Below are 24,667 nucleotides of genomic sequence, written 5' to 3' on the forward strand. Positions count from 1 at the left end.
GCGCACTATATAAAAATGCACAAACACAATTATTTATGACAGTTGATACTTTTAGTTGTTTTTGTTAATTCAGGATCCATTCTATCTTCGACTTCGTTTCTCGTTTGGAATAATTCAGTCCGCCAATATTTTCTATTTTCTTAATGGAATCCACGTACATCTTGCGGAAAATTCTTCATTAGATTGGTTTCTTCGTTTCTCATTTCTACAATCAATTCCATCCATTTAAGATCTTCTTCCTTTGGCATACTGCAGAAATCCTTTCCCATCATATCAAAATCCTGTTTCTTAAATTCTCTTTTTTATCCATTGATGAATAATGATGGATTGACATTTCCAGCAGCTAAGCATTCAGCTTATTGGAATTCGCTTTGAGCGGTTTTTCATAAATTTTAACAGTTTTTAATAAGACACAAGGACTAGTAATATATGATTATTAATACACTCAATCAATGATTCTACCAGTTCACCAAGCACTTCGAATACCTGTATCAAACAAACAAGCAAACAAAGTTGTGATTAGTAAATTTCAAGAATAGAACACAAAACAGCATAGAACATCCACAACGGCCTAGCATCCAGGATCCTGCAACATAAATTAAAATATTAGTAATCAATTCAAACAAAACGCCCTGAAAACATAGAAGAAATATTTAATTAGTTGCTGAAAGAAAAACATAATTCATTAGTAAGGATTTTTTGGATTTTTGGAACTCATTCACACACAATACAAATACATAATAAAAAAATAGCACAAATAACAATAAAAAATACAAAAAATAAACAAATGTCACCTAAAAGAGAAATAAATTAGATTAGTACACACATATAAATTGCTGTAAGAAAAAAGACATTAATAAGGATAAGGAAGGACCTAAACCCCTACCTAATGACAACCAATAGCTAATTCGCGATTATCCTGAAAGCGGAAAAAGATTAGTACACAAATTTCTAAACAATATTCATCATTCACACAGCTAAGAGGAGTAGGATACTTATAACTATTTTAATAAGACCTGCCTTTGTCCCTACCTAAGTACATGAGATAGCTTTTGAGCACAAACCGATTATAATAAAAAAAGAGCGCACCTAACCCGCGACGCGTTTGACGATTTGTGCTCGATGTGCAAAACGATTTTGCAACGAAAACAAAAGTGACCGACTGCTACATCCCAGCGGCAGCAGCCGGCTTTTGGTTGCCCAAAATTTAACACGACATACACAAATGAAATGAAATACAATACAACACACGCATACAAAGTAATAATCCATTCAACAATCAATCCATTCATTCTTAAAATTGTTCACTATGCAGATTTAACTCTGCTAAAAAATGCCCCGACCGATGCATTGATTTGATTAGTGTTATTTGTGGTGTTCTGCGTGAACAGAACGTGTAAGTGTTGTGTTGAGAATGTAAGGTAAAGAATGTGCCTAGACACACCCAAAACCCAAGAACCCAGACGCTCGCCGAAACGAACAGGGCAAAAGTGTAAGTGATTGTGTTGTATTTAGTGTTTGTGTGTGTGTGCGCGTGAGATTTTACGTGCTTTCGTGCGAAAACGGATAATAAACAAGATTCGCTTGAAACAAGAGCAAATTAGCAAAGTACAAGAAAAGTGTTCACGGTGAACCATTATTATTAACGAAATTAATACAAATTGTTAATAAACTTTGAGTTTTTGAGTTTGAAACACGATTGAATTTACCGCGATCACGATAGGAATAATAAATGTAAACTCACTGTTTATAGACATCCGGCGTTTCTAGCAATGCTGGGAGGATTAGTCGAATGACCAAGTACTGGTTACACACGCCACCCCCAGATACAAGAGTGTCATGCATACGCCAGCCTTCTGATCAGTGACATCACCCCTGCCTACCTTAATCCCATTCCTCGAAATGTCGCACTACGGTGTCAATGCAACATTTCGCAGGAGAATCCATCGTTGATTTGGGATAGTTTGGTGTTGGGGGGTCGGGCCATTCCTCATCTATTGGTCCATCCTTCCTTCATTGATCCTTTTGTCACGTATCGGTCCATTCCTTATCTATTGGTTCCTTCCTAGGTTGTTGATCTATTCAATGTTTTCCATCACTTGGTCTCATGTAGTTGTTGTTTCCTAAAGCAAACAAAATTTATTAGTATTTAATTATTAATATCGCATGCAAGGACAGAAAAGTGAAAAATTTATAAAATTATAGAAAACTTACCGAAGTCACTGGGTTCCCTGTCTGAAATTAAGGGTGAAATGATTTGTTTTCTCACACTAAGCGGTAAATAATTCTCAATCAGCAAAATTGCTTTAGTTTCTTTATGCTCACTTCTTTCGTTCGGATGTGTGTTGGTAGGTACGCTCGTTAATAATAACTCTAAAAAAATTTAATTAATTTAGAATATTTTAATGTATTATTGTTTATTTTGTTTTAATACTCACCAATTTCACACCGGGTTATTAGAAAATATTCACAGGTCACAATAGGTTGTTACGTATTCTTCTTTCTAGCTCTAAAAAATATTTAAAAAAATTGAATTAAAATATTTTAATGTTTTGATATTTGTTTTCGTTAATAATACTTACCAATTAACCAGTGGGTTGTTAGAAATTATTCGTTCTTTTTTCACAATAAGCTTGTTTTTATTACTCTCGTTCATAGTAGGTAACTCTAAAAATAAAAATAAATATTTAAAATTTTTTAATTAAATTATCATATCTTTTGTTTTGATACTCACCAATTGATTTTAGGTTACACTAGTAATTTAAATGTGTTAAATTCTTTGTTCCTTTGTTCAAGTTCGAACGTATCAGTTTAACCGCCATGTTTAAAACGAACGGACGAATTCTATTGGCTGTTGCCGACTGACGAAAACTAACCCTTGCGAGGTTGCCAAAAATTCAAGGCAAATTTTTGCGCAGAGCGACCGTGACGATGTGCACCCGAAAAAGTATGAAATTGAAGTGATCGAGCCGATCTAAAATTGCCGCATTATATAGTTTCCGAGTTGGCGGGAAAAAATTTGCAAAACAAAAATTTTAACTTTTTATTTAGACACTATGTGATAATTCTAACTTTATGAAAACAATCTAGGATTAATATCATGAATTTTGATACATTGTTTTCGCTTCAAGATGGTCTAAATCCGCTGAAATAAATGTTTAAAAATTCGTACATTTTTACCCGGGTTCTTATGGAAGAAAAATTATTTTGCGAAAAAATTAACGAATTAAATCGGGAATGACACAAAATGTGCATTATTGAGCGCTCTTTCCAACGGTGTATCGCACTTGAGGATCTATAGTGAGGTTTGGTTTTTATTCGCGAAACAAATTTCGACCGTTGACGTGTCAACTTCAAGAAGAAAAACCGTTGACATCAAAAATGTTTTTGCGAATTTCTCTTCAATCGCACGTTAAAAGTTAAATCCAAATGCGGCATCGTGATCCTCGCAGTCGAATACACCCCGGAGAGTGTTATTTTCACGAATCTCACTTTAATTAAAAAGTTACACGAGGTGTGTGTTTCAAGTGCATCAGGTGTGTTTTGCCGGTGTCTCACGGATTTCCTGCTGCATAAAACGTAAATCCTAGGCCGGTAATCGATAGATCAACTCATAAACTATCGATATCGACCCTTTTATGGTGCTGATACGTTTTGTGGATGCTGTGATCCAATTGGAAACATATGGTATACCTGAACCTCAATTTGCAACATTGTTGTGGGCCCCCACGAGTTAATTACAACTCAGAACCAGGAAAATCAGCCTTGGAGACAACAATTAGGATCTTAGCTAAGTGGTCAATGTATTTGTTGCTGTTGTGATAATGTGTTGAGCTTTTTATGTGTGTGGAAACTTAGTGCATATAAATGAGGAGTGTTGGGGCGCGATTTTTCAGTTGCTGAAGCCTAACAAGTGGTTGTTTCATGTGTATGTTGGTGTAAAAAGCTTAGGGAATAGTTAAACTACATAGCTGCTTTAAAAAAACGACGAATTTACTAATATATGCAAAGATATAACTTAAAATAACTTCACAACCTATAAATCACACTTTATTTGTATAAATCTACAGTTTAATACAGATTTGATAACACAGACATATTCTGAACGTGAAATAATGTCTGATAAAAGTTTATATCCAAGATTGTGCGTTTTTAAACACTTTTTCTCTGTTGCAGACTCAGTGTGAAACCTGATATGAGCTGTGCTGCTATTGGTGCTGATAACAGTGAAAGGAGATGGAAATTTGCAATTCTGGCTACGGGTGCTTCTTAAACACGTGAAGATACTCCTAGAAACGCTGTGTTTGCATTTATGGAGGATTGAATTTAGTTTAAACTACATGGGTTGGACAGGAATTAGTGCGTTAGGTGAATAATTTGATGTATTCTTGATAATAACTCTTGATGTGATAAGAATTTCGAAATTCTGATTGCGGATTGTGATTCAGCGGGTCCAAATACAGGTAGGAGCATATAAACAAGTTTCTAGTTGGATTCTAATTGAGTTTGTTTCAGGTATGTAAATGCAGCACTAGGGGAGATCGTCCAGCATGTTTCAAGGTGGAACATTGAAACGCCTTCATTTATTCTTACCTGGCGGCAAGGCCACGCCTTCTTTGCAAGTACACAAGTGCTGTATCAGTGAACGCACATGAACGAATGGTCCGACTTAATCTTATCAGCAAAAAGTGGGATTAAGATACCTGACTGTGTACATAAACCACGACCAACGGATCAACAATACATTCGCTCTACCTGTAGACACGAACTTTGTAGTTGTTGTATTTAGTTTTGTTTAGAATTACTATGTAATCTGCACTATAAACTTAAAGAGGTAGATTTTATTTTTTCAATGTTAAAAATTGAGTTAAAACTACCTGAAAATGAAAAGTTCGGATGTATATAATTAATTTTAGAAGTTGAATGTAAAATATGGTTTATTTTTCATTTAATATTAGTCGGTTTTACATAAATAGTGTAACAATAACGATTATTAAACAGCAATAATTAAGATAATGTTTATCTTAGATTATGTATGTTCGGTGCGCATTGTAAATGCGGTAATTGCACAATTGAACAAAATCAAGACATAAATCAAACGGAAAGGAAGGAAAGATAAAACAAGTTTGTGCTAATTCTACCCTAAAGCTTAAGCCCGAATTATTATAAACACAAATTATTAATCTACAAAATATTCTTTATAAGATAAGCTAGTTAAGTCAATAAGCAATAATGACACCAAGAAATTTAAAGAAAGGAAATTAATTCAGGAGATACAGAGCATTTCCCGCACCACCACATGCACGCATTGAAGATTAGAATTATTATTTTTTACTATTTTCTTCTATTTTTTACTGAATCCTTGCAATTTCTTTATAATTTCTGATTTTTTCAATTTTCATAGAACTAATTCAAATATTTCTATACCAGAATTAACTAAATCGCTCCACCGGGCCTAAATTTTAATAATTATTGCAAGTTGAAATATAAACAAGCACGTGTATAGATCTTAAGTATATTGCAACTGTTAATAATAAATGCATGATACTCGTAGTAAACAAGTCTAATGCGTAGTAAAACAGTTGTTCAGATTCCTAGTCAGCACGCAGTTGGAAAAAGAAAAGGGTCAATTATATCGTGTTATTGAAGTAATTAACAACGGCACACGCTGCAAAACGCTTTAAAATGCAAAACAATTATAGAATTATGTTTTTAATATAACATTAGCAGCCTATAAATCATTCGATTCAATGAAAGCTAATAACAGTTGAAATTTATATCTTGCCAACTGCATAACTATAATAAAACTGGATCAGCAATGAAAACTGCACGAAATTCACACGTTTTAGACGTAGTCGAATATTTAAGAGCTGTGCTTACCTTTTCGGGAACATGGCCGCAACGCAACCCATCCTGGTCTTACAGGATGAAGAAAATTTTCAGTTGGTGCCTGGATATATCAATTCACATATTCTTATTTGTTGAAATGCGTAAGAATTACCAAAACGATGAAATCAAAGAGTTAACTGAAACATTATCAGTCACAACGTCTTACTTTTCATGGTTGATTAAACGAACAATATTTGAGTTCAAATTCAACACACTTATATCACTCTTTGAGAAACTTGAAGATCCTGTATTGCATGATTTTCCCACGCAATGCTACACATACGTACATAAAGAAAACAGATTCACAATGATTATGGCTAAGACATTTCAATTCTTCGCTGCTAACATGGTTACGTTATCCGCAGTCAAACCATTCATGAACGCTGGATTAGCACTGAATTTTTCAGTTTTTGAGTTGGGGAAGTGGTATTATCCGATACATTGTTATGAAGTTATTACCATGGCCAATACTTGCTATAATAATAGCACCATGGATTGTGTTGCTATGTCTTTGGTGTCTATTGGTAGCACGCAATTTGAAATATTAAAGGAGAAAATTATTAACTGCAGGCAATGGGCTGGACGTTCAACTGAAGAAATTGATCGAGGTGTTAGAAATACTGAAGCTGATATGGATCCCAAATTGGATGCTACTATTAAAAATTATTTGAATGACTGTGCGAAACATCATTTAAAAATACTAGAGTATGAGATTATTATTAAGGGGGAATTACGATGCATTAAAGCGCGAAATCAAAAATATTAATTAACGATATTAAAAAAGCAATTAATTCTGATTTGTATGCGTAAAACGGTTTTAAAAAATTTGCATTATTTTAGAAATGTGAGGCAAAAAATGTTTTTGTTTTGTGGTGCTACAATGCGTCGAAACTCCTTAAGTAAGATATATTTACTTATAGAATATTTGCAGCATAGTAGATGATGTGGAAAGTGTATTTTCGTATCTATTGTTGTCACAATTTACAACAAGCGTTCTGGCAATTTGTAATACCTGGTTTCAATTTATGGTAGGTATTAAAAATATATTTTTGATAAAATTTATGTTTCTAAAAATGTTTTTTTTTTTTACTTTTAGATGGAAGACAATATAATAAAGATTTTGTTTCTGGCATGTTATGCAATTGCTTTACTCTACCAATTAGGATTGTATTGTGTATATGGTGATAAAGTCATGTTAAAGGTACGTATTTTTGCACGTTGAATTTTTGATTTTTACAGTAATTGTTACCTTTTTATTAATCAGAGTCAGGAAATCCGTGACGCTTGCTTCTTTTCGCAGTGGTATCGATCAAACAAGTCGGTAAACAGAAGTGTAATGTTGATTATGGAAAGAGCAAAACGGCCAACGGTTATAACTGCTGGGAAATTATCTGTTTGCAATATGGTCACTTATACTGGAGTAAGTTGAAAGTTTAGTTTCTATTAGAGTTATTAATAATATTAATTTTTTTGCAGTTGGTGAGGATGTCTTATTCGTACTTCGCATTGATGAATAGATTATACGGCACAGAATAAGCAGAATAAGTCATGCAAAAGATTATGGAGTCAACAAATATTAAAATTTACTAATTGTTGTAGATAAGCATATAGTATTTATTATCCACATGAAGTTATATTGTAGACAGTATTTTGAAATTGTTTAAAATAAAATTTAAAATCATTTCACCATTTAGTTGCTTTTTTTTTATATTAATTATTTTAAAGTTTATATTGTTTATAATCTGGTAGCGCATTGTCAAATATCCACTGAATTGTAGTAGGTCCTTCTGTAAATCATATGAATAACAAACAATTAAAACACAAATCACAAACTTTTAAAGTTTACTTACCCATTACTGCCCATGGATCAGCTTTTGCGTCCGATTGAACCCGAGCTGACTTCAAAGCATGTTTTATCGCCAGGGGGACAGCAAACGACAGACAAATCGGTGGCTCACTTGTTGCTGCACAATATGAAACACATAAAAACCAAACAAGTCATTTATTAATATTTAATGTTATATAATTACCTTTATTTCTAAACGGCGTAACGGGATTCGGCACCCCATCAGGAAGTTTAACCCTGAAATCCACCGGAATATCCTTCGCTCCTGGAATTTTATACCACCATGTTGAATTAGTCGTTAATGCCCCTTCCTCATTCAAAACAATATCCTCAATGGTCCAATTACCCATTCCCATTACAAAAGCGCCCTCACACTGCCCAATATCAATCGCAGGATTCAAAGGATTACCTGCATCTTCCAACAAGTCAACTCTTTGAACAATATGCGCACCTGTTAGAATATCAACTTCCACTTCACTCACGCACACCCCGTATACTTTAAACGTTGTAGGATCATTTGGATCATTAGAAAAGTGTTGATTTTCAGTGAGGGAAACACCGTTATCAAATGCATTACGTACACGATCCAACCAAGAAGCATCCGAGGGAAGTTTAGCAGATGTAGCTGCTTCGTTTATTCTAGAAAGAAGTTTCTCGGAGGCTGAATTGAGTGCGATTAGTACACTTTCGGTTGTTACAGCACCACCAGTTGCAAAACAGTTGGGAGATACAAAGTTATTGGTCGGCCATATTTCAATCATGGAGATATCTACTTTGAATAGGTAAGCAGCTGCTTGTGCAGTCTAAACATCATAAAACCATCAAAATCAGAATCAAAACATTAGTTTTTTTGGTTTTAGTTTTAAAGTTAGTATTACCTTGGTGTTAATACCTTGACCCATTTCAACTCCACAATGTGATATTGCTATGGTGCCATCCGCATGAAAAATACTAACTTGTACGTTGTACGGTGCAACGAACAGCATTCCGAAAGTCATTGGAACAATTGCAATTCCTTTCTTCCTCCATCGATTCTCCTGTATAAATTATATTAATACATAGCTACATCAACATAACCTAAAATATTCTAACCTTATTAAATGTTTCAATATCAGCTCTTCTTTTCCGGTATTCCGACCATTCTAAGCAATCATCAATCAATTTTTTCAATAAAGGATTAGCTTCGGTGTTTAAATTGGCCATTCTAACATCAATTGGGTCCTTATCAATTTTATAAGCGATATGCTCAAGAATATTTTCAATTATCGCACATCCTTCAAAACTCCCAGGTGCACGCATCATAGTCGCCGCTGGATTATCCGTCCTTACCCAGAATGTATCAGTCTGAAAGGCGTCTGTTCTATATGTGCCTTCATACAGTTCTAAAACAAATCCTTCCAACATGGCGTTTTGATATGCTCCAATGTTATTATACAAGTTATTGTCTAGGAACCCTATGACGCCATCTTTATCAACACCAACTTCATATTCACTCCTATAACAGTTCCTCTTTCCCATTACATTCATGTTATCAACCAAAGGAATCATAAATTTAACTGGTTTGTTTAGTTTCATCGCTGCTAGTGTTGCAGCAACAGATGTCCAATTGTTTCGTGTTATTTTGGCGCCAAAACTGCCTCCGAGGCGTTTAACAGCAATGCGAAGTTTATGCGCGGGAATATTCAACGCCCTTTGAATAGAATACTGTACATTATCCATCCATTGAGTGGATGGATAAATGTCAAAGTATCCATTGTCTCCTGGAATAACATTGACGACTTGCAATTCCATGTGATAATGGTACTTCCAATCTGTTTCAAAAACACCTTTTATTTTGTGAGGGACATTATGGTTTTGCTTCTTTGCCACACGGGTTTCAAGATGATGAATACGCTCCTTTGATTTTTCCTCCATTGCTTCTTTTGTTGTAAGAATTGGAGAATGCGCAGAGGGTTCAAAGGTAACTTTAATCATCCCAGCAGCTTGTTGGGCTAATCTTCTAGAGTTAGCCACAACAACACCAACAGGTTCGTAGTAGAATTTTATAGGTTGACCAATTGGAAGGAAAATTTCCTCATCTTCACGGTAGAAAATTGGATTTGGGGAAAGGAATGAATTTACACCGCCTACATCATCAATGTCTGATGCTTGGAAGAATCCTTCAACGCCTTCCATTTTCTAAACGTAATGAATATTTGGTTGCCTACATTAAAACTATGAAATATATTTACTTACCAATACTTCAGTAGCGTCAATGCTTCTTAAAATGGACCCAGCTGCAGCTTTCCCCGTGACAAACGCAGCGTAACACTGATTATGCAAATCGGGCATGTCTGTAATATATTCCGCTTCGCCAGTGGCTTGAATAGGTGCTTCTAACTTTGTAACTGCTTCCCCAATCGGATACATAGACTTATTTGTTTTGTAATCCTGCACGCCGGTTGAAACATCCGGTCTTTTCAATTTACTACCTCCGCTTTTATTAGCTTTGGACACCGCGCTCTCCGGTGTAATACTAAGTATAAATTTATACATTAGAGACACAGCAAGTCGTCTTCTAAACTCTGGTGGTGGATCTGGTGATTTATCCTCTGGATGCACCTCGGAATATAGTTTACCAAAGAGTTTCTGCATGTTACCATTGTCAAAAAGCTGTTTGCCTTTGATAAATGCTTCGGAATTTTTTGCATGGATGAAATTAGGAGCTACTCCACCATAAACAAACGTGGCGGAGCTAACAACATTCTTTTTGTTCATCTTTACAAGAAAACCAGCGTTTAGGTAAGCGTGAGCGTTTTGTGCACGTGGCATTATTTTGTATGTTTCTAATTTATAACTATCGTCAATTGGAGGTAGCTCGACACTGAGGATGATTTTTTGATTCATGTTATAATTAAGATAATCACGTGGAAGTAGAGATTTCTTAAATAATCCGCCATTATCTATAAAGTTACCATTTTTGTGTGTGTGAATTTGGTTGCCTATGTAAAGCTATTGTTAATTTTATGTTCACTTACCTACGATTATTTTAGCTCCAACGACTTCCAGTAATAGAAAAACATCCGATGCAAATTCATTATATGCGTGTTTAATGGATAAATTTCCAGCAAGTGTCCCAACCTAAAATTTAATTAATTATTTTAATTTTAGATTGTTTATGTTTGAAATTACTAACATTTCTAACGGGAATATGAGCAACTAAATCTAAATGCTCAACAAATTTTTGTAAATATTTAAAATCATCATCACGCCCTGCCACGTCTTTTAAAACAATCATAACCTCACTCAGGGACATCCCCCCACCTAGTTTTAAATTTTTAGTGTTCAATTGATAGTTTTTTAGTTCTTTTACGTCAGTTATGTCAATGTAATAATCTTTTTGTGATATTTCCTTGTAAATTCCTAAAATAAATCATTTAACTTGTATTTATTTATTCAATTATTGAAGTAATTATGAAGTATAGACCTCTAGCGGTATTCCCAGCAACCAATTGATAAGTTTTTCCACGATTTCTCCTAAACAAATTGAAAATATCTCTGGTTGTTTGTACTTTATACCAGTTTTGAGCATCTTTCAAATCTTCCAAGTTGTCACCTCTTAAATTCATTTCTAACGGTAGTTTAACCTCACAGTTATGTTGACAATCATTTTGACAGTTTTCTTTGTTTCTTTTTGAGCATAACCTCAATTCTTCAATATCCGGTATGATTCCTAAGACAGCGGGATTAGCATCGGGCGCCATTGATTTGAAAGCTGTCAAAATAGAACGGTATCCAGTGCATCTGCACATATTACCACCAAATGAATTCTCAATCTCTGCCATTTTAGTTTTGTCGGCTTCTTGAAGAGCATACATATTCATAACCATGCCCGGGGTGCAAAAGCCGCACTGGGTGCCATTAAATGTCACAATTTTCTGTTGAATGTCATGCAGGCCATCATATTGGTTGCCTAGATGTTCAACTGTAGTGATTTCCCAATTTTGACAGGATAACAAAGCTACCAAACACTAAATAACCAAGAAAATATTATGATGATAATGTTTTTTCAATTTTTTTAAATTTTATTTTGTTTAACTTACTGAATTAACAGCATGAGTTTCTTTTACGTTTGTCCTAGGATTGCGAATAGTGGCCGCAACTACACACGCTCCACATCCGCCTTCAAAACACATGTATTTTGTGCCTGTGAGATGTAATGTATCTCTCAGGTACTCATTCAAAGTCATTTCCGGTGTGAGATTAATTGTAGGCACAGTTTTTTTCTCCCCATTTATAATAAATGTTAATACATCACTTCTAAACATATAATCATAAAAATTATATAAATCTAGTTTTAAACTATGTTTTTTATTGCCTAAACTTACTTGACTAATTTCCAATTATCATCAACATCTACTTCTTCTATTTCTTGCAGATTAGAATCTTCCAGCGCTACTAACATGACATCCATGTTGAATATGTACTTGCACTTGCATTCAGTCAGTGATTAATAATATTATTGAGTTGGTTCAGTCGGTTTCGTTAACTTTAGTTTAGTTAATGATAATAATAATTAAAACTTAAAAATAAACTTGTTAAATAATAATTGGGCCTGATTATTTTCGCGGTTATGCGCGAAACAATGTTATTTACCAACTTATCAGCGCCACGTGTCAATGGCAGGACATTCATCGCATTGTTGGTGATATTTGTGGGAATTACATATAAGCATATTTTTCCTTGCCATATTTTCATTATAATATTTAAAATATTGACCTTAAACATATTTTAAACTACTGGCATTGATTTTTGTAAACAATAGTTGGGTAAGTAAGTATTTTCTGCTATTTTGGACTTGTTATGTGCCGAGAAGCCAATAAATTGTAAACAAATACCAGAAATAAAGAAATAAATGAAGAATACTGAACATTACCGCCATCTCAATTCGAATTATATTACTATAAATATCTTCTTATCCGTTTGCATCTCTTACATCTTGCAAGTTATACACCCTGCAAGTTATATCTTTTCTACTAAAAGTAACCCATGATATTTTCCTGTTCAGTGACTTTGCGGGAAAGCGTCATAACTCAAACTCACATTTGCATTTATTACTTTGCTAGGTATATTAAAATGTCGAAAAAATAAAATTTAAAGGATTTAAAAAGATTACATATTTAAAAATAGCAAAAATGTCTTTTTGAATATGAATATCTTTCCAATAGAATTATCCGCTCTTCATAGACAATTTATTTCATATAACGTCAAACACGTTCACGACCTCATCCATGATTGATAGCAGTTACTATAAACAATGTCAGTAGAACTCCTATCCACGCCCAGCTAAATTAAATAATGTAAGCAGTTTAGTAAAAAATAAACCAAGTCATTTTTCAAGTGGATTGACAGAGCATTTCAATTTGTCAATCAACTTCTTAGCATATTATACCATATTGTTTGGTTGTTAAGTAACCTGGTTCTAATACCGAGTGGCGCACGACAAGCCACGACAAAAATTACCACTTTACGCGCGACTGACACTGTAAATGATACGCATTTGCGCTGGTGTATGGCGTCCCTCTAACGGATTCCTAAAATTCGACCCATTCGACCATCTTGGCTTTGGTCTTGACCATGCAAAACAAACGCTCAACCAAGCGATGGCAAAACATTCGACCATTCGACATTGTCGCGCCAAACGCTTCAAACGTTCCGAAGAATTCGCACGCGATTAATTTTTATTTCAATAAAAAAAAAATGTTTAAGTATAGCATACAGTGTTAAACAGTCTAACAGAAAAAAAAACAATTTTCGTTTTATTTTTTTGTTTAAAAAATGAAACAAAAGGTGTTTGAGTTTATAATCATGGACTTTCCGGTTGTTATCCTGCTGTTATCTTATACATTGTGCGCGGAAAACACGCAACTCTCACAGAAATACCTACAGGATACTATTAAGGACCTTAAATTGAAAACAAACAGTAAACAATCAGGAATTGGGCATGTGAGTAGTGATTTCTTCCCAATTTATTGAAAAACGCACAAAAATATCAATTATTAATTCATCAACAGAGTCAGCCATCTTTAAACACACTCTCCTTGCGTCGTGTATACACACCACCACCGGAAATGGCGAGTTTTGCGCAGTCGCACGACTCACTCTCAGCGGAAGTAGACAAAATGTTAGACAATGTAGCCTCGATGGTATCCGCTGCTTCAGATGACAACGAAGAAACAAAACCACCACCACCACAATACTCAGAGAGTCATGGCTACCAAGAGTACCATAATTCAGCGCAACCACCACGCTCACCAACAATACAAGCATTACAAGGCGCGCAAGGATCACAAGCTGCTGTACCAGCCCTGCATCTTACAAAATCAGAACTTGCTTCTTTATATGCAAATGCCGTACATAAAGGAGACACAATAAAACTGGATGGTGGTGAAAACCACTCGGGAGATCCTATAACCGCAGCTGTGCATGAGGTGGACGCTGGCGGCCATGTTACCAAACCTAACCTCAACGCAGCGAAACGTCCTGATAACGGATACTACTATTATTATTATCCGTTGAAGAGTTTCATGGATGAGTTGGCGAGTTCTCCAAGTGTATTATCTCCTAGTCAGGTAAGTAACCAAATTAACCTAAAAATATAAAAAAAAACATTTTTGTTTATGTAGGTTAGTTATATACTGATTTAAATTTGTGCAAACCGTTTTAAAGTGAATGACTTGATAATTGCTTGACATAGTCGTAATTTTCGTGTTCCAAGCACGCAATCTGCTAATATTTCACGTTTCATTACTTCGTAGAAAACTGTAACAAATGTAACATTTAAGTAGACTTAAAAAAAAAGACAAAACGTTTGCGTGTTAAGAGCTTAAGAGTTACGTAGCTACTTACACAGGACCGGATGACAGACAGAACCGGACTTCGCTTTAAAAATTGATTCTAATCTTCCATTTCCTTGTTTCGCTTTGTTTCTTTCACATTTGTAGAACTCGAGCGCTGCGAGTGATCAAAACAATAAAAGTACTAGAAAAAATGGACAGTTTCAGAGCAGCCAGTCGTACAAGGCGCCGTATTATCATCCGCCATCATCGTATCATCCGCAACCAGCGTATCACCACCATCATGATCCATATTATCATCCACATACACATCATACACATCAGGTTAGTTACATAACCTATAATGTCAAACATTACATTCCGCATGTAATCACCTATGCAAATTTGAATGTGTGTGTGTGATGAGCACTAATCTTGCACCTGCAATGTGCTATTAAAGCTATTGCAACAATCGCAGCACAACGTCAACATCAACACCCCCAAGCCACCCACAATGATGATGGATGATAAGAAGAAAGGGTTGGAACCGTTGTTTATGGCAATATCGGGTTTCATCGGCATGACGGTGATGTTTATTCTGTCAGCACTGGTGCTGCCAAAGTTTCATAAACTAAAACCGAAAGGATGGCGCAGGGAGGGGCTTCAAGAGGAAGAGGAGGAGTTGTATGGTATCGGAAGGGTGGCCCTTGAGGCAATCGATGGTTATGATTGCATGGAACGTTTTGCTTGCGAGGCGGGCAAAACGGCGAATGCTCTCGGGTTGTACCACAATAGATTCGTCAAGTTAGTATTTACATTAAATATTTAACTTAAAAATTAAAGTTTTTTGTTGTTAAAGGTTGCTGAGAAGAATTGGACCTGTTTCACTTGTACGGCAAATAAACAGACTTGGAAAATACACTAATAAAAAATATCGCTGCGCTGCGATTCGCTGTAAGCAAAGAGGCGTGGCCCCCAAACCGCCAATCAAATTAACGTAAAGCACTCTAATGTAATCCGCCATTTTGTTTCCTTTTCGCGTCATCCCACACATCCTAAATTAATCTATTTATTTAATTTTATTTATTCCTAAAGATTTATAATTTTATTATATCAAAAAAGCAATATAATAATCAAAAAATAATATACAAATATCAAAAAATAATAAATAAATATTTGTGTCCTACGTATTATCATGTCATATAGTATCATATTATATGCGCATGCGCATCACACAAGATGGCGTCCTCGCTAATTATTGACGATTACAAGTATGAATGAATCGACTAACAACTAGTTAAACAAACATCAAAAATAAAACAAACGGACTTATATATGTACACACGATTACAATTACTTTGTTAGACGGTGATATCATGAGATTTGATATTTCAATATTTCAATAAGTCATCAAGAGAGTGAGTGAAGTAAACTAAGTGACATCCAAGCTATTTTTACAAACAACAACGAAAGTTAAAACAAAAATACAATACCTACATATTTTACATTGGTTTAAAATATGACACAATAATCTCAATAAGAAGTGTGAGTAAGAAGTAGTTTGAGTAAGTTACAATCACTGGTAACACGTATTGCTTAAGCTTTTTTCCGTCTTGTTGAGTTTCGGTTACAAAAATACAAAAACTACGCAAAATGACGTCATAATATGGTTGGATCTTGATGCATGGATGGATGAATTTTGCAGCTATCAAAATGGCCGACTTTGACTAAATAACACAAGTAAAAATATTTCTAGCAGTTTAAGTGCTAATAAAATGGCGTCGCCGTCAAAATACTTCCATCCATGCGATGCAAACGTCGAACCGTACAATATCATAAATTGTTATAAATATTTTTTTACATATGCAATAAATACGCCTACAGAAAAATGGAAAACACTGGAATGTGTACGTGTGTGTTGGGTTGCTTACACATATGAGCAGCGTAGCAAAATATGAATTTTTGACAATCAAACAAACAAATTGAAATAATTATTTCTAGTCTATGATTAAGTTTTTTAACTATCGGTTATTGAATCAACTAGAAATGTTACACATATTTGTCACTTGAGTAGACAGTAAGCACCCAGCAATCTTTCACCTTATTTTTTTTTTATACATTTAAAACTGACTTGTTCAAAAACCTCCTCCGATCGTTTAAATTTTAAATATTTCAGACTCATAATTGTTTCTTTTTTCTGCCTTAGTACATATACATGGTAGGTTATGTTATGGCACCCTTAATTTTTACAAAAAATATTTTGTGACTTTGTTTTTGGCTTGAGTATTAGGAAATGTGAGCAAATTTTAGCGAACGCTGCTTACTTCATATATTATGGCAAACAAAAACATTGTTTCGCTTAGGTTTCTTACAAAAAAAAAAAATCACCTTTGGTCGTTGAGTCTCTCGTTACTTTCATTTTTGGTACGCAAATTTCGTGTTTCTTCTCTCGCAAATCGAAATCGTGTAAAAGTAGATACAATATGGGAGTAAATAGTTTCAATAGAAGTTTTGTACGTTGTCGAGTTACAAAATATTTTTGGTTAAGCGCCAATTGAGGTTATGTCAACCACCGCAACTAGCAGTTTATGCTACAAACCTTCAGCGTGGAGAATTATGTCTCGCAGAGATTGTGCAGCTCGGCATAATTCACAATGGCTCGATGTAGAAATTCGTATTGTGCCTAAATTAAAAACAAAACAAAAAAATCACATTTAATATTTTAGGTTAGAAAATTTAGTACTTACATAAGTAGTGATAAGTTGTTGCCTCTGCGATCTCAACTTTCTCACAGTTGTAAAAATATCCACACGTTTCTCAATACGCAGCTGCTGTACGAGCACGCTCAACGCAACAAACATGGAACTCCTATCCGAGCCAAGGTCACAATGCACCACCATGGAAGTAGGCGACCCGTGTTGTTGTAATGCGCCGTGTGCATGATCAACTAATTCAATCAACCCACGCGTCACTTCCGGAACTTCGCCATCGACCGTCGGCCAGCCATGATACTGCAGGTGAATAACGCGGAAGTCATCGCCGTCGCGACTCTTCACGTACATCTCTCTGCGCGTATAATACGGGCAGTTCTCTGATTGTACGTAGCGCACGGCAATGTGATCATAGGCGACATCATCGTCAGGCCAATAACGCGGACATTTACCCTCACCGAGCTCTGAGAGCATCACCACCACGCTAATACCCTGCTCGGAGACCATACGCCAAAAGTCGGGTATGGTGTGTTCAAGTGGATCCTGCGCAATGATGAATGACTCTGAGTTGTCGTAACCTTCGATGAAAGAGGCATTGATGTAGGTGGAGTGTTCCTTGCCGGAAAGGGGTGTGAGTATGACACGGTTACGATCGTAGGGGAGGACTGTATCCGAACGGTTTTTCTCGGCGTTTTCTTCGCCACACGCGACTGAACATGATTTTCTATCTTCATATGCGTTCTTTATATTCTATAGAAACAAAAAAAAACAAATTTAAAGATTTATTATAAAATCAATCAAAAACTAAACTAACCTCAAATTCTTCCTCCATTCTGGTTCGATTTTTATCCTTCTCACATTGTCGCAGTTTTTCTACGGTTGACTTCAATTCAGTTGCAGGAATTTCAGTGTCGCCATATTGTGCAACTTCCATGAGTGCGCGATAAATGAAGATGTATTGTTTCTAAACAACATAAAAATAATTTAATTAAACTTCTCCATTTATAAATTAAAGACTATTATTCAACTTACCAATGATTGAACCAAGAAATTTCGTTGATGTCGCAAATCGCAGATTGTATTAAAGATGGCCACGTGTCCCTCCTCCCTCAACTGCTGCAGTAAACAATCCAAAGCAACCAAAGTCCCTGTACGCCCCACACCAGCGCTACAATGCACAAGAATACTCCCTCTCTCAGGAGAGTGTGCCTCGTTCATTCTTTTAATAAACTTCAAAATGCCATGCGGGTGTTCCGGCGCCATGAAATCCTTCCACACCAAATAATGATACTGTGTAATGGTACGCTCCTCCTTATCCCGGGACCCAGCGCGTGAAATTCTCAACTCCCTGACGATATAATCAGAAAACCGTGTTTCCTGTACATGATTAACCGTAATCTCACCGAATACCTTGTCAATCTCACTCTTATCCGGCCAGTATTTCGCGCATTTCGTTTTGCTGTACTCTTCAAGATTAGTCAACATTAGAATCAGTTCTAGATGTTGTTCCCAGATCATTCTCCAGAACTCATTCACCGTGGTATCCATGGGTCCTTGTGCACAAATAAACTTCTTACGCTCCTTGTATCCCAGGACAAAATTGGCATTGATGTAATCCGAACCAGCAATGCTATCAACCTGTGAGATTTTCACCCTGGTCTGATCATAACTCTTAATATCCGGGTAGCGATTCTTGTAGACATTCTCTCTAGCATCCGATGACCTTGTAGTACGATCATTGAACCTATCAGGAAGCAGTTCAAACTCCTGTTGGAAGCCATAGTCAGAATCACGGTGATGTTCAATGTAAGCAGACACCAGTTCACTTTTTGTAATCGGACACATATCCGGCGGGTTCAAAGAAACCAATCGTTGACGACCACGGAGATTCCTCAACGATGTCCTGAATGTTATCATCTCAACCGCCTGCGCATGCGCTTGTTTAGTATACTGATGTAAAAGACACAACACCGTCAAGAGAATCAACGCAATAACAATCAACCCGCTGAGTATTTGAACCACCAGACTCATGCTACTAGAAGGTGGGGCTTCAACTACTTCCGGTCCAGGGTGCATCATCATCAGGTAATTACTATAGGCAGCCATTACAGCGCCATCTAACTGACCGTAGACAATAACCTCAACAAAACTGGTATAATTAGCGTTGATATCAAGTGTACCATCAAAAGGCGGAAGTGGTTCCGGAAGCGCATTCTGTCTTCTAACACGATTACTCTCAATGAAACTAACATTCTCGGTTGTAGTAGCAGTTGAGGTTATGTCATCCGAAACACCATCAGTACTCTCAGAATCACTCACTGTGACAGATTGATGAACATTTAGGTTATGTTTAATGTCTTTATCCTTCGGTGGATTCATATAAGGTCTAAGACCTATGCATTGATCACACCCAGTTGCGCTGACATTATAAACCATATCATCACCCAAAAAGACTTCGTTATGAAACGTGGAGCTTGTAAACATCTCAGCGACATAAGCGCCACCTTTGGGAGTTCTATGCGCTTCTTGATAGGAAACCACATCAAGTTCTTCAGGACTAGGTAACTCAGACAATTTCTGTTGTGATTCCATTTTCACAAGATAAACACGATAACAACAGATAGGTCCATTGCGTTCGGAAACCCTGGGCATCGACAGTTTAAAAATCCACCTACCTTGTTCCTCCATTTTCCGCCATGACAACCTACTTAGGCGTTTTTTATCCGGAACAGTCGGTGGCATAGTACATTGCTTCTCTACAACATCGCCATTCTTTTTTGTTTTCGTCACAGCGGATATCCGCACTGTATAATTTGTATTAGCGCTAACATTATGAAACTTTGCTTTGAGATTATCCTGTTTTACTGAGGTGGCCTTGGGTCCCCAGGTTGTAGTCTCCAATAAACCTTGTTCATTAATAAAAGACGCATTGCTTACCAGGTTCACATTGTAAGACATAATGGTGCCATGCGGGTTGCCTGGTGGTTTCCATGATACTAACACCATATTAGTCTGACTTATATTATCAAACCTACATTCAACTTGGACGTGTTCCGGTGGTCCTGATATCCCATCCATGGTTGTACCGTTGACTTGATCCGACCATGGTCCACACTCTCCGCTGTATTCATTACAAGCAGACACTTGGAAGTAATACGTCGTTGCGGCAGCTAAACCGGAAAACATGTAGAGATTATCCGCTGGATTCAAACTGATTGTTTCCAGGGCATCACCGCCTGTTGTCTGACTTTTTAATCTATAACTCTGCACATAATCAACTAAATGCTCCGGTGGTTCTTTCCATGAGATTGTAATCGTGTTCAGAGTTAATCCGGTAACTTTTACTTCCGTTTTGAATATGGGTTCTTCTTTGAGTGTCTCGATTATATCACTTTCGGAATACGGACTTTCTCCTTCGGAGTTTACTGCTTTTATTCGTATAACATAAGATGTGCCTGGTTCAAAGTAATCTGCCAATACCCACGAACGATTATAACCTCCAATCACATCCTTGGTATAAAACCAGTTTGAATCATTCAAACTTTTATATTGTAGAGTATATTTTAAGCTGTGTGGCTCGTTACCGTCATTCACCGTCCAGTTAAGATAAATTTTCGTCATGCCAATGGCTTTAACAAAATCTAGAGTAACTGTGGGTTTGTCCAACACTAGAATTGCTATGTCTTGAGTATCGTTGTAGCCGAACACATTGCGTGCAAAGCAGGTGTATGTTCCGTTGTCTTTCTTAGTTACCTCGCTGATGATCAAGGAGACTTGATGCAGTGTATCGTTGAGGTGTTTAGTGACGATTGTCTCTTGATGCGTGGTGATGATGACTTCGTCCTTCATGAAGCCGATTTCCTCCAGAGGATATCCTTCGATGAGGCAGGAGATTTCTTCCTTTTGGTGTAGTTTGGTTTTGATGGGTCCGGTGGCGTTGATGACCCCAGGTGGAAGTGTTACATTGAGTGTGATTTTAGAGATGTCGATTTCCATTTCTTGTATTGCATGACACGTGTATACCCCCGAGTGGATTAGATCCACGCTGAGGATGTGCACGATGGAGACTTCCAGTTTGCTGTGTTTTTGAGGATTGATGTTCTCAGAGTCGTGTTCAATGATATATCTGCAAGTTTATTTTTTTTGTTAAATTTTTAGAGTTTTTACATATTTTTGCGTGTTATAAAAGACATACCTATTGTTATCTGTGATGTTTTCATCGTTGAACGTCCACCAGATTTTACTCTTGACCATTTTTGTTTTGCAGATGATGCTGATGTTCTGGCCGAATGGAAGTTGGTTTGGCTCGTAGTTGCCGAGTACCTCGATTGTCGTGTTGAGTTCTAAATCTACATCTTTAAAAAGCAAAATTTTAAATATTTAAATATATTTTATGCAAAAGTAGTTTATATTTAAGGTTAGGTCAATGTCAAAACATGATTTTAATCTAAATTATTTGCCAGTTGTTGTGATTAGCTACGTGAGAAGAATTATAAAACATTTCGAAGGCTACATTAATCACCTCAATGCTCAGAATTAGAAATAGCTTCCTCATTGAATAAATTTCATTACCATTGTCTATCAATTACATTATCGTATTATATGCAACCAGTCAAACGTCTTCACCCGGCTAAATCCCCAACCGCACGCAAACTCATTTGCCGGCCGCTTAAACCGCAACCAAACTCTCCTTCGCAAAACGAGCAAAAAGCACGCACATCATGCATGTGATCAAATGAATTTCTTAAACTGGCAACAAAATCTCACCAATAGGATTTCCGTGTGCAATCGGCATGTCGCCGAAGACAATAAAGAGCAGTGCGGCTCGGATGAACCACTGGGCTGGGCAGGGAAACATGGCGATGCCGATTTGCGCCTCTACGACGCACACTAAAACGCACCGAGAAAGGCGCAACAAATACACAATCGCGCGAAATTCACGCACGCATTATTACCACTCACAATTGTGCGAGCAGAATAATTTTCCGCACTGATTGCACTCACTAAACGCGAGATTTTCGTCTAAACATCGTTGTTTTCATGCGCGCAGCCCGGCCACCATTTTACATCAACAAACCACCGCGGAGTGAAACAAGCGACGATCGGAAAGAGTACGCACGCACAATTTTGACGTTTGGTTATAGGCAACCATGCATACACCTACTAAATAAAATCTAAAACTGATTTTAGTTCTATGAAATATTTATTATGCTTTGAATATTAAAACAACTCATTAGGAATTTTATTGTAAAATAATTTAATTAATATGTATGTAAAGATGTTTAGTTTTGATGAATACTTAATTGTCAATCTTAAGAAGCAAATGTATACAAAATCATAACCTGTTCATTTTACTTCATCCCAGTCGGCATTTCGCTTGCAATTAAATGTGTTAATCAATTGAAAAAGATGCATTCCAACCGGCTGACGTTATGTTTTGTGTTCTTCTTGGGCATATCTATCCGATGGTGCTTAGTAAACAGCCAATATCGTCAAAATATTCAAGATCGCATCGAAATAACCACACCTTTAAACTCAATCAAGAGAGGTACAGTAAAATACTTCTAATTAACTTATTACTTATTTATTCAACTAAAATTAAACATTGGATATCATATTTTATTATTTTTAACAAATATTTATTAATTTTATTGTCTGTTTCAGTCATTGAAGGACATTATCGAGCTTCTCTTGGTATAAACCCATATGAGAGCGATATCCTTCATGAAAGTCCTATACATTTGAAGTTTTACTCATTTTTGATCACAAACTTTGGCCAAAACCTTCCACTGGCTTTCATTGCAGCTGATATCATCACAGCACTTGGTTTATATTTGTTTTCAAAGAGATACATGCTGCAATTATTCATTGAACAAGAGTTGGAGAAGCATACCTATGCAAAAGACTCTGTAAATCAACTGTTGAAAGGAAAAGACTTGTCTTTGCCTCCATTGTATACAGTGATTGTGTTTCTGTTGAATCCATACACAATTTTCAATTGTGTGGCTTGCACAACAAGCACTTTTAGTAATTTGGTGATGACATGGTTCTTGGTTGGAACAATTTACAGTAAGTTTTTCATTTTTAGATTATCCGACAATATTTAAACATGAATTAATAGAAAATATTTTATTTTAACCATTTAGCTACTTTTTAACGTTTATTTTTGTATATTTTTTCAGATAATTGCTTGTTAAGTGTGGTTACATTGGCTCTGAGTGCATTTCAATCATTTTACCCACTTGTATTAATTTCACCACTTTACTTATCATTTTACAAGGGAACAAAGAGTATTTTCAAAGCTACTTTGGTTGTAATTGCTGCATTACTTGCTATTTCCGGTTTGATGGTTCTTTCCAAGGAGATTAATGGCGGGTGGCAATTTTTAGATGAGACTTTTGGCTTTATGTAAGTGTTTTTTATATTAAAAACTATTTATGGTATCTTAAATTTTATTGTTTGTGATTCTAGCTTGCAAGTAAATGACCAACAACCCAACGTAGGCGTTTTCTGGTACTTTTTCATGGAAATGTTTGAACACTTCCGTTTGCTTTTCCTCTGGTCGTATCAAATGAACGTAACCATCTTATACTTGGTTCCTTTGAGTATTAAATTCCGAAAGGATCCATCCCTGTTGGCGGCGTGCTTTATCTCAGTGATTACCATCTTTAAATCATATCCGAGCATCGGTGACTTTGCCCTGACCTTGGCATTATTGCCAAGCTGGAAACATTTATACAATTGTAATAATATAATATTATTTAATTTAATTTTAAGTATATTAATTTGTGTTTATATTTGTAGGTATGCAGCAAATTTTGATAAGTTGTGTGACAATCGTTGTTACAACCATTCTGGCACCGATTTTGTGGGATCTTTGGATTTATTGGGGCACTGCAAATGCGAATTTCTTCTTCGGAGCAACTTTAGCTTTTGTCACCGCGCATATTTTCATTGTAACAGACATTTCCTTTGCGTATTCCAAGCGCGAGTATTTACTTAAGTTCGGGAATTGTCGGAAAATTAACGGGAAAGATGCTAAACTAGTCTTAGAATAATGCAAAATGTCAAATTGCTTCATTTTGTTTTTTACTTTAATAAAAATCACAAAAGAATACGTGATATTGTTATATTTGTGGTCCAAATATACAACACACAAAAATAAATGAGTCATCTGTAAAATTATTCACACTAAACCAATTTGCAAATTGTAATTTCACGCTGCAAATTGTAACAAGGTGACAAGGTGACATATTTAAAAAATTCAAATTATCGCCGACTCATTGGTTCACAATTTAAACTTCAAAATAAATACTCTTCTCCTATTGGTTGAAATACAACATCGGTCCTACACGAACCTAGTACGCCGCTACCGGAACCTCCCGAATGTGGTGACGAACAACCGA

At 36.0% G+C, this 24,667-nt stretch overlaps 5 protein-coding genes across 9 annotated transcripts; 3 read left to right on the plus strand and 2 right to left on the minus strand.

Moving 5' to 3' along the window:
• The first annotated feature begins 5,806 nt into the window (after positions 1–5,806).
• Positions 5,807–7,460, plus strand: LOC135797271 (odorant receptor Or2-like). The gene is made up of 5 exons (XM_065309526.1): positions 5,807–6,594; positions 6,821–6,917; positions 6,986–7,090; positions 7,154–7,309; positions 7,366–7,460. The coding sequence occupies exons 1-5, from the start codon at positions 5,819–5,821 to the stop codon at positions 7,423–7,425; spliced, it is 1,194 nt and encodes a 397-aa protein (XP_065165598.1). The 5' UTR covers positions 5,807–5,818; the 3' UTR covers positions 7,426–7,460.
• A 19-nt stretch (positions 7,461–7,479) lies between these two features.
• LOC135797272 (xanthine dehydrogenase-like) lies at positions 7,480–12,206 on the minus strand. Its single transcript, XM_065309527.1, has 11 exons — positions 12,103–12,206; positions 11,818–12,034; positions 11,202–11,745; positions 10,911–11,137; positions 10,753–10,855; positions 9,971–10,677; positions 8,828–9,913; positions 8,614–8,772; positions 7,920–8,538; positions 7,740–7,853; positions 7,480–7,676 (listed from the first exon to the last, which is right to left on the minus strand). The coding sequence occupies exons 1-11, from the start codon at positions 12,186–12,188 to the stop codon at positions 7,609–7,611; spliced, it is 3,930 nt and encodes a 1,309-aa protein (XP_065165599.1). The 5' UTR covers positions 12,189–12,206; the 3' UTR covers positions 7,480–7,608.
• A 937-nt stretch (positions 12,207–13,143) lies between these two features.
• LOC135797118 (uncharacterized) lies at positions 13,144–15,551 on the plus strand. Of its 5 annotated transcripts, none has more exons than XM_065309315.1 (5): positions 13,144–13,720; positions 13,789–14,346; positions 14,719–14,895; positions 15,011–15,354; positions 15,410–15,551. In XM_065309315.1, the coding sequence occupies exons 1-5, from the start codon at positions 13,553–13,555 to the stop codon at positions 15,549–15,551; spliced, it is 1,389 nt and encodes a 462-aa protein (XP_065165387.1). In that variant the 5' UTR covers positions 13,144–13,552. The 5 variants fall into 5 exon arrangements, with proteins under 5 accessions (XP_065165387.1, XP_065165388.1, XP_065165389.1 ...); XM_065309316.1 differs by having other exon boundaries at positions 15,029–15,354; XM_065309317.1 differs by having other exon boundaries at positions 14,773–14,895.
• A 67-nt stretch (positions 15,552–15,618) lies between these two features.
• Positions 15,619–22,343, minus strand: Ptp69D (Protein tyrosine phosphatase 69D). Its single transcript, XM_065309314.1, has 6 exons — positions 22,029–22,343; positions 21,457–21,616; positions 18,294–21,387; positions 18,076–18,225; positions 17,298–18,011; positions 15,619–17,233 (listed from the first exon to the last, which is right to left on the minus strand). Exons 1-6 carry the CDS (start codon positions 22,117–22,119, stop codon positions 17,165–17,167), a joined length of 4,278 nt encoding a protein of 1,425 aa, XP_065165386.1. The 5' UTR covers positions 22,120–22,343; the 3' UTR covers positions 15,619–17,164.
• Positions 22,344–22,594: 251 nt separating this feature from the next.
• On the plus strand, positions 22,595–24,378 carry PIG-U (phosphatidylinositol glycan anchor biosynthesis class U). The gene is made up of 5 exons (XM_065309313.1): positions 22,595–22,809; positions 22,926–23,330; positions 23,444–23,669; positions 23,733–24,004; positions 24,066–24,378. Exons 1-5 carry the CDS (start codon positions 22,671–22,673, stop codon positions 24,317–24,319), a joined length of 1,296 nt encoding a protein of 431 aa, XP_065165385.1. The 5' UTR covers positions 22,595–22,670; the 3' UTR covers positions 24,320–24,378.
• The last annotated feature ends 289 nt before the right edge of the window (positions 24,379–24,667 follow it).

The sequence above is a fragment of the Atheta coriaria genome, unplaced genomic scaffold, assembly GCF_025399875.1.
Source record: "Atheta coriaria isolate IRGN ID8LTWV9N9 unplaced genomic scaffold, Caltech_Dcor_3.1 hic_scaffold_8_pilon, whole genome shotgun sequence".
Lineage (NCBI taxonomy): Eukaryota > Metazoa > Arthropoda > Insecta > Coleoptera > Staphylinidae > Dalotia > Dalotia coriaria.

Bases quoted from the DNA above. Each gene is read 5' to 3' on its own strand.
- LOC135797271 (XM_065309526.1), top strand. From the start codon at position 5,819: ATGAAAACTGCACGAAATTCACACGTTTTAGACGTAGTCGAATATTTA. The intron at 6,595-6,820 runs GTATGAGATTAT...GAATATTTGCAG, and splicing joins CATCATTTAAAAATACTAGA to CATAGTAGATGATGTGGAAA. The intron at 7,091-7,153 runs GTACGTATTTTT...TTTATTAATCAG, and splicing joins GTGATAAAGTCATGTTAAAG to AGTCAGGAAATCCGTGACGC.
- LOC135797272 (XM_065309527.1), bottom strand. From the start codon at position 12,188: ATGGATGTCATGTTAGTAGCGCTGGAAGATTCTAATCTGCAAGAAATA. The intron at 10,856-10,910 runs GTTAGTAATTTC...ATTAAATTTTAG, and splicing joins CTCATATTCCCGTTAGAAAT to GTTGGGACACTTGCTGGAAA. The intron at 10,678-10,752 runs GTAAGTGAACAT...GTAACTTTATAG, and splicing joins TGGAGCTAAAATAATCGTAG to ATAATGGCGGATTATTTAAG.
- LOC135797118 (XM_065309315.1), top strand. From the start codon at position 13,553: ATGAAACAAAAGGTGTTTGAGTTTATAATCATGGACTTTCCGGTTGTT. The intron at 13,721-13,788 runs GTGAGTAGTGAT...ATTCATCAACAG, and splicing joins AACAATCAGGAATTGGGCAT to AGTCAGCCATCTTTAAACAC. The intron at 14,347-14,718 runs GTAAGTAACCAA...TCACATTTGTAG, and splicing joins GTGTATTATCTCCTAGTCAG to AACTCGAGCGCTGCGAGTGA.
- Ptp69D (XM_065309314.1), bottom strand. From the start codon at position 22,119: ATGTTTCCCTGCCCAGCCCAGTGGTTCATCCGAGCCGCACTGCTCTTT. The intron at 18,226-18,293 runs GTAAGTTGAATA...TATGTTGTTTAG, and splicing joins ATTTCTTGGTTCAATCATTG to AAACAATACATCTTCATTTA. The intron at 17,234-17,297 runs GTAAGTACTAAA...TTTTTAATTTAG, and splicing joins AACAACTTATCACTACTTAT to GCACAATACGAATTTCTACA.
- PIG-U (XM_065309313.1), top strand. From the start codon at position 22,671: ATGCATTCCAACCGGCTGACGTTATGTTTTGTGTTCTTCTTGGGCATA. The intron at 23,331-23,443 runs GTAAGTTTTTCA...ATATTTTTTCAG, and splicing joins CTTGGTTGGAACAATTTACA to ATAATTGCTTGTTAAGTGTG. The intron at 24,005-24,065 runs GTAATAATATAA...TTATATTTGTAG, and splicing joins CTGGAAACATTTATACAATT to GTATGCAGCAAATTTTGATA.